General features: G+C 47.1%; 1 protein-coding gene across 3 annotated transcripts in view; it reads right to left on the bottom strand.

Moving 5' to 3' along the window:
- Positions 1-15,201, bottom strand: part of RIOK1 (RIO kinase 1) — a 56,781-nt gene that overhangs the window by 19,782 nt on the left and 21,798 nt on the right. For all 3 annotated transcript variants that reach the window (XM_070747217.1, XM_070747219.1, XM_070747218.1), the window contains exons 7-9: positions 13,023-13,115; positions 3,982-4,094; positions 3,797-3,877 (exon numbers count right to left, since the gene is read on the bottom strand). In XM_070747217.1, coding sequence (XP_070603318.1) covers positions 3,797-3,877; positions 3,982-4,094; positions 13,023-13,115 — 287 coding nt within the window. The remainder of the gene's footprint in view (positions 1-3,796; positions 3,878-3,981; positions 4,095-13,022; positions 13,116-15,201) is intronic.

Raw genomic sequence — 15,201 nt, 5'->3', positions numbered from 1 at the left:
CAAGAAATACTGTATATATATATATATAAAGCAAGAAAATATATAAAGAAACACTCACAAGCTGTCCCAATCTTGCTGACACTTTTCATTCAAATATTAAGTATTGTATATAAATAGTTAACAAATAATTTGTCTTCCCTGGAGCCATTTTTCAATTGGAATCTTCAGTGGTGCCACAGTGATGAATGGGCAAGCTGTGGAAATCAGTAATGGGCTGCTGGTTATGCGGCCAGGTGCGTAGTAGCTTCTGTTGGAAAAACAGGAGCTGTGCCACAGCTGCACATCCTCGACGTGCATACACACGCCCTCGTGTGAGATTTTGCTCCTGCGCATGAGCAGCAAGCAAAATTTTATGTGAGGATGCTTATGGAAGTGAGATTTCGATGATTTTCGGAAAAAATTTGCTTCTGCGCGGAAGCAAAAATATCGGAGAAAATCACCGAATCTTGCTCGTGCACGCATCCTCAAACAAGACATGCACAGAAGCCGAATCTCGTGCCGACGGGCACCTGCGCACCCACCAGAGGCCTGGACGCCTGCGATGGCCTCGGAGGGCAGACTGGTAGTGCCAATGATGAGCAGCCTTCCCTGGTGGGAATGGGAGGGGGGTGGTAGAGACAGTGTGGGGTGTAGTCTTATCAAAAGTTTCCCCCCAGTACTCAAGGATGTTTATTTATTTTATTTATTTATTTATTCGATTTTTATGCCGCCTTTCTCCTTAGACCAGTGATTTTCAACCTTTTTTGAGCCGTGGCACATTTTTTACATTTACGAAACCCTGGGGCATATTGAGCGGGGCGGGGGGGAGGCTAAAAAAAGTTTGGAGAACAAAATTCTCTCTCCCTTCCTTCCTCTTTCTTTCTCTCTCTCCATCCATCTTTCATTCTCTTCCTTCCTTCTTCTCTTTTTTGCTCTCTTTCTCTCCCTCCTTACCTCCCTCTACATCTTTTTCTCTCTCTCTCCTTCCCTCCCTCTCTTTCTTGCTCTTGCTCTCTCTCTTTCTTTCTCTTGTTCTCTTTCTCTTTCTTTCTTTCTCTCTCTTGTTCTCTTTCTTGCTCACTCGCTCTTTCTCCCTCTTGCTTTCTTTCTCTCTCTCTCTCTTTCTTTCTTTCTCTTTTTCTCTCTTTCTTGCTTTCTTTCTCTCTCTGAGCTTCGCGGCACACCTGACCATGTCTCGCGGCACACTAGTGTGCCACGGCACACTGGTTGAAAAACACTGCCTTAGACTCCGGGCGGCTTACAACGTGTTAGCAATAGCACTTTTTAACAGAGCCAGTGTATTGTCCCCACAATCCGGCTCCTCATTTTACCCACCTCGGAAGGATGGAAGGCTGAGTCAACCTTGAGCCGGTGATGAGATTTGAACTGCTGACCTACAGATCTACAGTCAGCTTCAGTGGCCTGCAGTACAAGACTCTACCTGTTGCGCCACCCCGGCTCTCTTCATGTTCAGCCTGCAGCTGGGGAGGTATGACTGGAAGTTCACTATAGTTGGGACAGTGACTTGATTGGACAACATGATGCCCTTGTGGATGCAGGGGAAGGAACTTTGACTTTACTTTGACTTTAGTGTTGGTTATGACCTATAAAGCCCTTCATGGCACCGGACCAGATTACCTCAGGGACCGCCTTCTGCCGCACGAATCCCAGCGGCCAGTTAGGTCCCACAGAGTGGGTCTTCTCTGGGTCCCGTCAACTAAACAATGCCACTTGGCGGGACCCAGGGGAAGAGCCTTCTCTGTGGCGGCCCCGGCCCTCTGGAACCAACTCCCCCCAGAGATTAGAATTGCCCCCACCCTCCTTGCCTTTCGTAAGCTACTTAAAACCCACCTCTGCCGCCAGGCATGGGGGAATTAAGACTTTTTCTCCCCCTTGGCCGTTACAACTGTATACATGGTATGTTTGTATGTATGTTTGGTTTTTATATATTAATGGGTTTTAATCTGCTTTTAGTATTGGATTTTATTGTATATTGTTCATGATTGTTGTTAGCCGCCCCGAGTTTTCGGAGAGGGGCGGCATATAAATCCAATAAAACTTGAAACTTGAAACTTACTTTGGGTGGGGAAAACTGGGGGGTTTTCCCATTCAGTTTTTCCCATATGTGCCAATGTGACATCACTAATAAATTCAAACTTTGAGGAAAATGCCTGCCTTGGAGTTTTGATTTTGTTGAGGGTGTTTCTTGGAACTCTGACCTTAACCCGGATCTATTTTTAAAAACCATTCAGCTTCCCACAGCAGGTCCAGAGACCTGAGCCTTAGGGCACCAGCGTAGTCTATCGGGCGGCACAAAGACTCAGGGGGAAGATACAGGAGGAGACCTCATTATTTTCTGCCCAGTGCCTTTGATAGAGATGCCTCTTTCCTTTTCAGGGTAAACTATTTTTAAAATCTCAGGGTGGGGATATGCGCTTCAATTTTAAAACAGAAACCATCCTCTTGTTTCAAGGATTCACATGAATTGACTGAACACTAATGTTATGTGAAAGAAACTGGCCAGTTTAAATTTGGAACCCAGATACATACTCCAAATTAAGGCCCTCTACTCAGACATTCACTTGAGAACTAAACCGAAAAATATCCATCACTAAGTTTTAGTCAACTCCTAAGAAGGGCCTATTGTAGAACTAGATTTGAGTTTTTGGATTCCATGTCCAAATATCCATCACTAGTCATATGTAGTGAGAAAACGCATCTATTGGTTCCCCAGTCCTCCAACATGAAGGTTGGTTGGTTGGTTGGTTGGTTGGTTATTTATTTACTTGATTTCTATGCCGCCCTTCTCCTGAGACTCAGGGCAGCTCACAGCATGTAGAAATCTAAATAACATTACATATTTAAATCCCCATAATTAAAAGTTAATAGCACATTAATTCATCATCCATCACACATTCATTCACTGGTTGGGGCATGGTGTTAAAATTTCAATGGCCCCAGGCCTGCCGGTAGAGGTGGATCTTTAAAAGTTTATGGAAGGCAAGGAGAGTGGGGGCAGTATGGGATCTCTGGGATGAGCTCATTCCACAGGGGCCGTCACAGAAAAGGATCTTCCCCTAGGCCCTGCCAGATGACATTGTCCAGCTGACAGGACCTGGAGAAGGCTGACTCTGTGGGACCTGACCGGCCACTGGGATGTATGAGGCAGATGATGGTACCGTAATTAATTTTGTTCATGCTTTGTTTGTCAACTGTACAGGTATGCCACTTTAAAAAAAAGGTGGGCATAATCTTCCCTTCCTCTACTCCATTTTCAAACTTGACAACTTTAAGAGTTGTGGACTTCAACTCCCAGAATTCTCCAGCCAATTCTGGGAATTGAAACCCACAAGTCTTAAAGTTGCCAAGTTTGGGGACCCCTGCTGTACTCTGAGACCGCTTGGCCGTTAAAGATCAAAAGCTCTCCTTAGTCTGGGAAAGAAAGATGACAAACACTGATTTGCTTGGAGTGGTTTGTCGGATATCAGTTTTTGAAGATGAGTAACATACAAACGTGATCACTCACTATGCAAAAGTCCTGGCTTTTAAAAAAAATGTCCTAAACATGGAAACACAGGCATTTAAATTATTTTGCTTTTAAAAGGAGAAATTTGTTCTGGAGTTCAGCAGAAATCCTCGAACAAGGCACTCTAATGTTGGCTCTGAATGAATGGTTGAAAGAATTGCATCTCCTGAACATTTTGCTTCTTTAAAAACTTGCAATGCTGTTATTTTAACTTCCAGAGGATTAAAATCATTCCCTAATCCTGTACAAAAATGAAAATCAAGATGAAAATGGAAGAATGGCAATTCTCACCTGGTTAAATTCCTCATTTCTTTTTCTGCCCATGTCCTGACCATCTTTCTTGGGTTTCTTTTACAGTATCCATGACGAAACCTTTGAGTGGCAAGAGGGAAATGGAATTATTTTGTAAAAAAAAAAAGAAAGAAAAAGAAAAAAGAAAAGTGAAATCCAGAAGTAAGTACGCAATGCAGACTCACCTGAATTCTCCACTCACATATTTATCCCGATCTTTAAACATCAAAATAGAAGTTTTATAAATCTTTATTGCCCTGTTCTCGCCTTTTGCAGTGCTGGCGTGGTATACATTAGCCTGGAAAAGATGTAAACAAATATAATTAAAATGTATCAATATATAGACTGATATGTATTATTTGAGAAGTCAAAAGTTTTAAAATTACTTTATTTTAATTAGTTACTACACAGCACAGAGTTTAAGACCCATAATACAGTAGTGTTTATTTTGGATCATTGTCTGTGTTCACATTGTGGTATATTTGAGTTTAATGAACCTAGCCTAGTTTATTAAGCATAATTTGTTATTAGGTTTAGTATTAATTTTGAGATCTATTGTGTATGGTAATCTGGCTGCAAAAAAGGAGGACTGTCAAGAGCCAAATGCATGACCCATGAATCTAATAATTCTGTTAATATTTTAAATTCCCTAAACTCCTTTCCAAACAGGTGAAACATGAACAGAAGGGGAAAAAATGTTGCCCCCCACTTGCATTATTTTGCATATAAATATACTACTCCTATGATAATGCATAGCATTAATGACATGAAAGGACCGTTATACTTACCTGAACGGTCTTCTCGATGCACTGCAAGGAGAGTCCAGGATGGGTTATTCTCAGCCTGATTGGCTGGGACTGAGTTTAATTTAAATATTTAAATATTAGTCAGGCACCGCCCCCCTTAGCCCTCCAGTCTAATAAGCACGAAGGAGCAGTAATGTTAAATTAAGGTTTATTAAACTTGGATCAACTCTCAAATCTAACCATAAGCACAACGATAATTGACCCTGGTCCCAACAACCGGGTGGGTCTGGACTCTCCTTGCAGTGCATCGAGAAGACCGTTCAGGTAAGTATAACGGTCCTTCTCCAATGCACTTGCAAGGAGAGTCCAGGATGGGATATACCCAAGTTAAAGTCAAAGGGAGGGAGAAGGTTGGACCAGGGGTTCTGAAAAAGAGCACACCCCCTGCAACACCCTCCTTCCAAAGGCCGCCTCCGAGGAGGCAAAGGAGTCTATCCTGTAATGTCTTATGAAGGTGGACGGAGCTGCCCACGTGGCCGCTCGGCAAATGTCCTCGAGTGAAGCCTGTGTCCTCCAGGCCGACGACGTGGCCGCACTCCTGGTGGAGTGAGCAGTTATGCCCTGTGGTACGGTAGTGTTCTTGGCAGAGTAGGCCTCTGAGATACAATCCCTCAACCACCTGCTGATGGTTTGAGGAGACACCTTCTTACCCATCGTTCTGGTGGAGAAAGACACAAAGAGACCTTCGGAAGATCTGAACTCCTGAGTTCGACGCACATAGATTTTTAAAGCACGTCTAACGTCCAGTTTGTGCCACCTCAGCTCCGATGGGTGGCTGCCGTGGGTGCAGAAGTCCGGCACCACGATGTCTTGTGACCTATGAAAGTAAGTGTTCACCTTTGGGACAAAGGCTGGGTCTAATCGAAGCACCACCCTGTCTGGATAAAACCGACAGAGGTCTTGTCTGATGGATAGTGCTGAAATCTCCGAGACCCTCCTGGCTGATGTAATAGCCACCAGGAAGGCAGTCTTAATGGAGAGGAACCTCAGGGAGATAAGTCGTAAAGGTTCGAACGGTGGGCCTGTCAAGGCATGAAGGACTAGCGAGAGGTCCCAGGAAGGAAACCTATGCACCGCTGAAGGCTTTAGGTTGGTCGCTCCGTGCAGAAAATCCCTGATCCATGGATGCTTCGAGAGGGAACGGCCGTGACTCCCGACGAGGACCGTTGACAGGGCAGCGACGTGGCGACGAAGAGTATTCGGGGCAAGACCCCGGTCCAGGCCCGCTTGTAGGAAGGAGAGCACCATCAAGGGAGATGCTCCCTGCGGGTCCACCTGTCTCTGTTTGCAGAAATCGGCGAACGCCGCCCAAGTATTCTGGTATAACCTTCTGGTGGAAGGTCTGCGGGCTGCCTGCATAGTGTCTATGACTGCCTCCGGCACGAGCTGGGTCCTCAGATGTTCCCGCTCAAGTGCCAGACGGTCAGCTGCCACCAGTGAGGCTCCGGATGACTCATTGCCCCCTGTGTGAGGAGAACTCGATGATCCGGAATTCTCCAGTAGGCCGAGATCGAGAGTTCCATCAAGTCCGCGAACCAGATGCGTCTCGGCCAATAAGGGGCGAGAAGGAGAACCTCCGCTCGTTCCTCCAGTAGTTTTCGAATGACTCTCGGTATCAGAGGAATTGGCGGGAAGGCATAAAGGAGGCCCGCCGGCCACCTTTGGTGTAAAGCATTCACTCCCTCTGCTCCGGGTGAGGGGAAGCGGGAGAAAAAACGGGGGAGTTGGGTGTTGTGGACAGTCGCAAAGAGGTCCAGTATAGGCTCGCCGAACCTGCTGACCAGCTCCTGGAAGGTCCTGGGGTCGAGGTGCCACTCCCCGGGATCCAGAGTCTCCCGACTCAACCAGTCCGCGTAAACATTGTCGACCCCCGAGATGTGCTCCGCTGAAATAGAGGCCAAATTGGTCTCTGCCCACCGTATCAGGGACTCCGACTCCTTCATTAGGCGACGAGATCGTGTGCCGCCCTGCCTGTTGATATGTGCCCTGGTAGAAACATTGTCCGTGAGGACCAGGACGTGACGCCCTCGCACCATGGGGGCGAAACTCCGGAGGGCCAACGAGACCGCCTTCAGCTCCAGGAAGTTGATGTTGGTGTCCTGTAAGTCCCGACGGTCCCATAAGCCCTGGGCCATCTGGGAGGCAAGGTGGGCCCCCCATCCCAACAAACTGGCATCGGTTGTCAGTGTGATATGTCGTTTTGTGAGATATGAGGATCCCTTGTCCAACGCCGGGGAAATCCACCAGCTTAGCGAGCTGCGAACCCCCTGCGGAAGGAAAATCCTCCTGTGTAGGTGGCTCGACTTTGTCCTTTGGAAAGGAAGCAGGAACCACTGCAACGGTCTTAAGTGGTGTCTGGCCCACGGGACTACCTCTATACAGGAAACCAGGGTCCCCAAAATCTTTGACAGGAAGGAAAGTCTCGGGAACCTCTGACCCTTCAGATCTCTCAAGAGTCTCCTGATGGAGGACCGCCGCTCCGGGGAGAGGGAGACCATACTCTGAGTGGTATCGATGATGGTCCCCAGGTGGGCTAGCCTCCTCGTGGGCGTCAAGTGGCTCTTGTCCCAATTTACTGTGAAGCCATGGCGTTCGAGAGTGCTGATGGTCAATTGCAGATCCCGAAAGGCCTGGTCTCTTGTCTTTGCCAGTATGACAATGTCGTCTAGGTACGCCATGAGGCGTACCGATTTCTGTCGCAGGGAAGAACTGAGAACGTCCAAGAGTTTTGTAAAGGTTCTGGGAGCGGACGAAAGCCCAAAGGGCATTGATCTGTATTGAAAGTGGATTCCACTCAGACAGAACCGGAGAAACCTCCTGTGTGGAGGGAAGATTGGAACGTGTAAGTAAGCCTCTTTGAGGTCTATTGACGTTAATAAGTCCATGTGACGGATAGACGCGAGGATGGTTCTCAGCGAGTGCATTTTGAAGCGTCTGTACCTTACGTAGATGTTCAGTTGACGCAGGTTCAGAATCAGTCTGACCCCTCCAGAGGTTTTGGGGACGAGGAAAACTGGAGAGTAAAACCCCGTGCCTCTTTCGCCTGTTGGAACCTCTTCTATGGCTCCTATCTCCAGGAGATGAGAGACCTCTTGTTGAAGCAGCTTCCTCTTTTGTGCTTCCCGGGGAAGCTGACAGGTGACAAAACGTTGGGGGGGAAGGTGAAGGAATTCGATCCTTAGACCCTCGGCCACAGTGGTCGCCGCCCAGGCGTCCGAAGACAAACCGGCCCATGGTTCCGCGAAGTGAGCCAGCCTGCCCCCTAATGGGAAGGGGGTGAGGGAGTCATTTATTCTTCCTGAAGCCCCGTCCAGCTCCTCTGAAGGGTCTGCGTCCCTGATAGGGCCTGCCGCGGTCCTGAGTAGTAGACCTGTCTGACCGATAAGACCCTTGGTTGAAGGAGCCCTGGAAGTAAGGCCTCGATGACTGGGCTGTGCTCGAGGAGGGCTCCGAGCGAAAGGGCTGGCGCCTTTGATATGGAGTGAAGCGTCTCTCCGGTTTCTTCGACCTTGGCATGACTTTCTTTTTGTCCTTATCCTCGATCAACACGTCGTCAAGGACCTCTCCAAAGAGCTTGCCACCCTTAAACGGTGCTGAGGCCAAGCTCCATTTGGACTTGACGTCCGCTTGCCAGCTGCGTAGCCATATGAGCCGGCGGGAGGACACTGACGAGGCCATGGCCCTGGCCGCGAACTTGGCGGCATTAGCCGTCGCATCTGCCGAGAATTCGGTGGCCGCAAGGATTTTATTTAGATCCTGGTGAAGGCGCCCGTCCTCAGGATCCACCCTTGACTGGAGCTCCTTAATCCAAAGGAGAGTAGCCCGGTTAAAAAAGGAGGCCGCAGAGGAGGCCCGAATGGCCCAGGCCGCCATCTGGTGGGTCTTGCGCACAAGATTTTCGGCTCTCTTGTCCTCAGCCCGTAGACCCTCCTGAGACTCGGAGGGAACCAGGGCATTGGAAACTAAGCTGGTGACTGGCTTGTCCACCACCGGGAACGTTAGCAAGTCCTCCATTTGCTGGTCAAAGGAGTACAGTTTGCGGTCGAGATTGGACGGGCCCTGTGTCGCTGCCGGGTTCTCCCAAGGCCTCTGAACCGTTTCCAAGAACAGATGCGAGGAAGGAATGTCCACTGTCTCTTGGCTTGGTAGAACGAAAAGGCCAGCCTTAGGTTGGGATGAAGCGGAGGCATCTGGTTGTCCGCCCTCCCCTGCCTGTTCGATGGTGAGCTTGGCCTTATTGAGGAGGACCCTAAACAGGGATGACTTGAAAAGACCTGCGAAGGCGGGTTGTTCCGGGGGGTGTTCATCCCCCGACAGGTCATCCTCTCGATCGCTAAAGTCACCTTGAAAGGAATCCTCCTCCTCCATAGACCCAGTCATCGAGTGAGAGGCCGGGGCAGTCCAAGGATCCCTGGATCTCGATGGGGGAGGACCCGCCAGAGCATGTGTTTGATATGCTCCTGTCTCCACTCCCTGGGAAAAAGTATTGGCGATGAGATCTTGCAGGGCCTGTGGCATGCTCTGCCAAGTGTCTTGAGCGGTGCGCAAGCCCGCTGCTGTCGGGGTGAAGGTAGATGACTGCGCTGACACATGGTGAGAAGGGGCACATGATTGAGGTAGAAAGGTGCCCGGCCACATGGGAGTTTGCCTTCCCCAGGTGCGTGCCTCCAAAGGGTTTGGTTGTGTAGGCCTTTCTGGAGACCAGTCCCTTTCAGAAGCCGAGCCTGCTACCCCTGCTGGAATCACGGGGGAGGCTGGCGGAGGCGTGGGGCCAAAGGCTCTAGAAGATATTGAGGCTTGCTTATGTGAGGCCTCCAGTTGCCTCTCCAGGGCTTTTATTCGTTTCTCTGCTTCCTTGAGAGAAGAGCCCTGAGAGGCTTTTGTCTTTTGGCCCTTTTCTTTAGGGGTGTTGGGCCTAGTAATGGTGATGGCCTCCTCCCCTGTTTGGGCTGGTTGTTCTGCCATAACCTTCCCTTTATACACTCACGGTCAGGAGAGAGAATAGAGCACGAGCCAGCCAGAAGCCTTATTATTTTACTTGCAGAAATGGCGATGCAGAAATAACGGAGCTAAGACTCCACTGCGCATGCGTGATATCAGGCCAGAAGGAAAAATACCCCTAGGGAGAGCTCTCCACAGGGCTAGCCCGGCCCTTTGCTCCTATTGGCTAAAATCCCTGTCTGTGACGTTGCCATGGCAACCGCTTGTCGGCCTGAGCAGGGCTGCAGCTCCGAGCGAAAAAAAACAGGGCGGGAGCTAACAAACCAGCAGGGGGCGGGCGGGGACTCCTCCTCCGCCCTGACTTGCTGTCGGAGGGCTGGCCCTCCGTTGCCGTGACGACCGCCGCTGCGGTCTCCTCTGGCAAGTAATAAGGCTTCAGAATCGGGCGGGAACTCTTCTCTTCCGTTCCCGCCCTTATACTGCCCCCCCCAAGATGGCGACGCTCCGTGCCTGCCTATTGAGGTGAGGGAATCCTCGGCAGGGCTCGATGCGAGCGGCAAGTGGTGGGGGGGGGGGGTTTCCTGTCGGGGCTTCTGGGGGCTTCTTCCGGCTTCGAATCCCGATCTTCAAGCGGCATATTCGCCATGGGGAGCAGGCCCCCCACAACGGCAGCCGACCGCCTTCCCACCGGGTGCCACCGCGGAGGTAAGCGACCCGGGCGCTCCTCTGGGACCTGTCAACAGGCCCTTTTGCCTGTTGAGAGGAGCTGCAGCATAGGGGGGTTAAACCCACTGGGAGTATTAACCCCCGCTGCTAACTTGAAGCCGCCCCCTGTGCCTGAAAGAAAGAAAACACAAGAAAACATTATTATAAACAATACTAACAATTTAACAATAAAATTAACCCTATTAAATTCAGTTTAATAGGAGAACTAGAACTCAAAGTCCCATTACTGCGACTGAGTTTTTTAGACTGGAGGGCTAAGGGGGGCGGTGCCTGACTAATATTTAAATATTTAAATTAAACTCAGTCCCAGCCAATCAGGCTGAGAATAACCCATCCTGGACTCTCCTTGCAAGTGCATTGGAGAATAAATAATTCATTATCATGCATGGTCTATGTGTAGAGAAAAAAAATGGCTCTCTGTATTTGTAAACCTATTTCCGCATGTACAAAAAGTTGTTTGGATTGTGTCCTTGATTTGGTGCAGAACTGCTTGAATGAAAAGAGGGGCTTAATGACAGCTGCAAATTGTAACTCTGCAAATTATGTTGTTGCATGCCACATCGATCTTCTCAACATTATTTCAATATCTATTATTTTTGAAAGGGATAGCCTGCCTGGACAGCCTCCAAGTCTAATGTGACATCAAAAGCAGTATTTTTGATTTTAAAAAAGCCTAGAATACACCATCGGATCATATTAAGCTCTGGTTATGAGGAGTCAAACCAGGACTCAGCTTCTGAAACTATAGTTAAGTGTTGTGGTTAGCTCTGGCCCAGCTCCTGCCCCAAGGACTGTGGATGTGGGGGAGACATCCACATGCTGCAGGCCTGTCCCCCCCCCCCCCCGGTGGAATCTGCTGATGAAGGCTCCTCTGACCAAGACGACAGGAGTGACAGGGAAGAGGAGAGTGTGGCAGACAGGTCAGAAGGAGATCAATTATCTAGCTCCTCCTTGGATTCAGAACAAGAGTTAATGATACAGCCACACATGCGGAGAGCGATGCATAGGCAACAACAACTGAGAGATTATTATCAAAGAAAATGAGGCCACCTGTGGTTGGGTGGGGCTGTGGTAATTAGTGAGGCTGCTATAAATAGCAGCCTGTGGGTTTGGCCATTGTGGAGGATTATCTGATCGTTGTGTTTCGTGACTGCTTTACTGACTTTGACCTTTTGTGTGCTGATTTTTCCCCGCTTTGAAACTAAACCAGAGCAAAGTGTGTTTCACTTTGTGAAAGAAGGACTGTGAATTGCCTCACAGCTGCAAGCTAAGTATCACAGAACTGATAAGGGACTTGTACAAATTACCAGTTTGTTTGGAGACAGTTTGCTATACCAAAAGAAGGCTTGGTTTAAGTGAATTTTCATTATAAAGAACATTGTTTTGAATTTTCAAACGTGTGTGTATCTGAAATTTGTACCTGTGAATTTTGGGGAGGATTCTACCAGAGAGCCCGACAGAACAGTTAAGGGTTAAGAAAAAGAATTATAGCAAAATGTACTTGCAACCTGCTCTTCTACAGTCATTTAGGTGGTGTTTAATTAATCACAGGAAAAATATGGGGGTAGAAACTGCTTTCCTCACGTCAGTCTTGTAAACTAGGCAAGAAACATGGCCAGATTCTCCTTTATTATACTACTATATTATATTCCTTTATTAGAATTGTGTACATTATAATATTAACAGACCAGGGATGGGTTCTACCTTACTTTCCCAATGGTTTGCTTCTTCCCATGCCGTATGGCTGCAAGCACATTCGCAGTGCCAAAAACTTCTGCGCATGCGCAGAACCCAAAACCAAGATAAAGGTGCCTATGGCACCGCCACTGGAGCGGTTTCAGGGATGTGGATATCCACATGATGTGTGCGCATGTGCAGTGCCAAAAACCTGGCTTCTGGGCATGTGCAGGACCCCAAAACAAGATGAAGGTGCCTACGGCACCGCCATTAAGCTAGCGCGAGGGTGTGGCTAGCCAGCGATCACTCCCAGTTTGGTGAGCGGAGAGAAACTGTCGCAACCAGTTCTACAGAACCGATCCTAACCCGGAGCAACCCACCTCTGTAACAGACTATTTCAAGTGTGAAAGTATCTTCCCCTATCCTGTTTACAGCCTAAGATACTAAAGAGAGTCTCTTCTGAGCCTTTTGACTCACCCACGTTTCTGCTACACGTTGCCTTTTACATGATTGTTCCCTTGGCTGTGTCTCCCAAGGACATTCCTACATGCCATTACACCTAACTACTGAAACTGAAACTCAATGATTCCAGTCCAAGCCTTACTGCATCTTAGCTTTTTAAAGCTAAACCTTAGGTGTCTATAAATCCTTGCCAGTCCCAATGCAGAAGAACGGAGCCTCTTTGCTCCAAAATGACTTTTCAGAAATATTACAGAAAGTACGTAATACAAGCCACAAGGCTTTTAAAAATGCATTGCAAGTTTACTTTTTGCAAATAAAAGCAGAGCCGGGGTGGCGCAAAAGGTAGAGTGCTGTACTGCAGGCCACTGAAGCTGACTATAGATCTGAAGGTCAGCGGTTCAAATCTCATCACCAGCTCAAGGTTGACTCAGCCTTCCATCCTTCCCAGGTGGGTAAAATGAGGACCCGGATTGTGGGGGCAATATGCTGGCTCTGTTAAAAAGTGCTATTGCTAACTTATTGTAAGCTGCCCTGAGTCTAAGGAGAAGGGCGGCATAAAAATCAAACAACAAGCAAACAAACAAACAAATAAATAAACCATAGGTTCAGCCAACCTCTTTCCCAGTGCTTATACAACCGTTGATCTCAGCTATCACACCTCTGCTAAGCATCTTGAAGAGAATCATTCGTGTTCTTGGGTCCAGGACCTTAGAAACATAAAACACCATCAAATCCATGACTCATAAAAATGTGGATAAATCACTTTCAAGTTTAAAGTCTAAGAAAATCCAGTTTGTTCAAAGCCATGATTTTCCCCCTACAAATATATACCAATTCTTTCAGCCAACTTGTTTTCTTTTGCAAATTTGTAGTCTGCAAATGCTTTTACGCTTAAATAACATTTCACTAAAATGTAGGAACAAAACGTGACTACATCATAAGTCTTAATAGAAGAGGCAACACTGCTGGATTCATGGAGCATCCTGAGAAATATCAACTTTATCAATGAACATGTGTTTCTGTCCATTATTGTCTGATTAAGATGTTACAGATCAATGCAGGCAGTCCTCACTTAATGACCACTCAGTAACCATTCAAACTTACAAGGACACTGAAAGGGTGGTAGCTGTGAACGGTTCTCATAGTTCTGGCTGTTGCAGTGACCCTGCAGTAACATGATCACAATCGGCAATCTTCACTGCCAGCTATCAAGAAGCAAAGTCAATGGGAAAGCTGGCAGGAGGATACAAATGGCAATCATGTGATGTCTTTGCTTACCAACCTGTAATGATTTGCTTATGACAACAGGAAGTCCATAAATGCCATCACTAAGCAACACAGTCATGTGATATTGTGCTTTAACACCGCATTACTTAGTGACTATAATTCCAGTCCCAAGTAAATGCGGGCCACTTGTATAAACACACTTAAATGTGTTGGCTTCAAGGACTACATTATTTCATTTGAAGTAATTCTTTAAAGAAGCCAATTAATTATGGTTTATATTATGTTGTGGTTAGCTCTGGCCCAGCTCCTGCCCCAAGGACTGTAGATGTGGGGGAGACATCCACATGCGGCAGGCCTGTTTTGCCCCCCCCCGTGGAATCTGCTGATGAAGGCTCCTCTGACCAAGAAGACCTGAGTGACAGGGAGGAGGAGAGTGTGGCAGACAGCTCAGAAGGAGATCAATTATCTAGCTCCTCCTTGGATTCAGAACAAGAGTTAATGATACAGCCACGCATGCGGAGAGCGATGCATAGGCAACAACAACTGAGAGATTATTATCAAACAAAATGAGGCCACCTGTGGTTGGATGGGGCTGTAGTAATTAGTGAGGCTGCTATAAAGAGCAGCTGTGGGTTTGGCCATTGTGGAGGATTATCTGATCGTTGTGTTTCGTGACTGCTTTACTGACTTTGACTTTTTGTGTGCTGATTTTTCCCCGCTTTGAAACTAAACCAGAGCAAAGTGTGTGTCACTTTGTGAAAGAAGAAGGATTGTGAATTGCCTCACAGCTGCAAGCTAAGTATCATAGAACTGATAGGGGACTTGTACAAATTACCAATTTGTTTGGAGATGAGTGATCTTTGCTATACCAAAAGAGGGCTTAGGTTAAGTGAATTTTCCTTATAAAGAACATTGTTTTGAATTTTCAAAAGTGTGTGTGTGTGTCTGAAATTTGTACCTGTGAATTTTTGGGAGGAGTCTACCAGAGAGCCCGACAGAACAATATTAATAGAGCACCTTTTTTCTCTCTCTCTCTCTCTGAAGACAGAGATGCAATCATGAAACTGCAGAATAAAACTTCCTTTCTAAGAAAGCTTATATTATTACTATTATTATTATTATTATTATTATTATTATTATTATTATTCCACCCAAATAATAATTAACTTGGACAGAATGTAGTCCAAAAGCATTGATCAATGTGAATTGAAAGTAAACACCTCTCTACCTACATTTTGCCCTCCCAATATCAGACCAGTAGTGCAGTATTCTCAAATAAGATTTTGGAATCACCTGATGAAATTGAGAAAATCCCATCTAGATAAAGCATAACTGTATAATGTAACAGGAGGGTTTCACAGTGAGATTACAATGTTATGCACTGCTCCAACACTGGAAGTTTTTAAGAAGATGTTGGTTAACCATTTGTCTGAAGTGGTGTAGGGTTTCCTGCCTAAGCAGGCAGTTGGAGTAGAAAATCTCCAAGGTCCCTTCCAACTCTGTTATTCTATTCTATTCTATTCTATTCTATTCTATTCTATTCTGCTATTAAAGAACATAGAAATT

This window comes from Erythrolamprus reginae, chromosome 3 (genome assembly GCF_031021105.1).
Source record: "Erythrolamprus reginae isolate rEryReg1 chromosome 3, rEryReg1.hap1, whole genome shotgun sequence".
NCBI lineage: Eukaryota > Metazoa > Chordata > Lepidosauria > Squamata > Dipsadidae > Erythrolamprus > Erythrolamprus reginae.
This window is presented reverse-complemented; position numbering and strand designations above follow the sequence as displayed.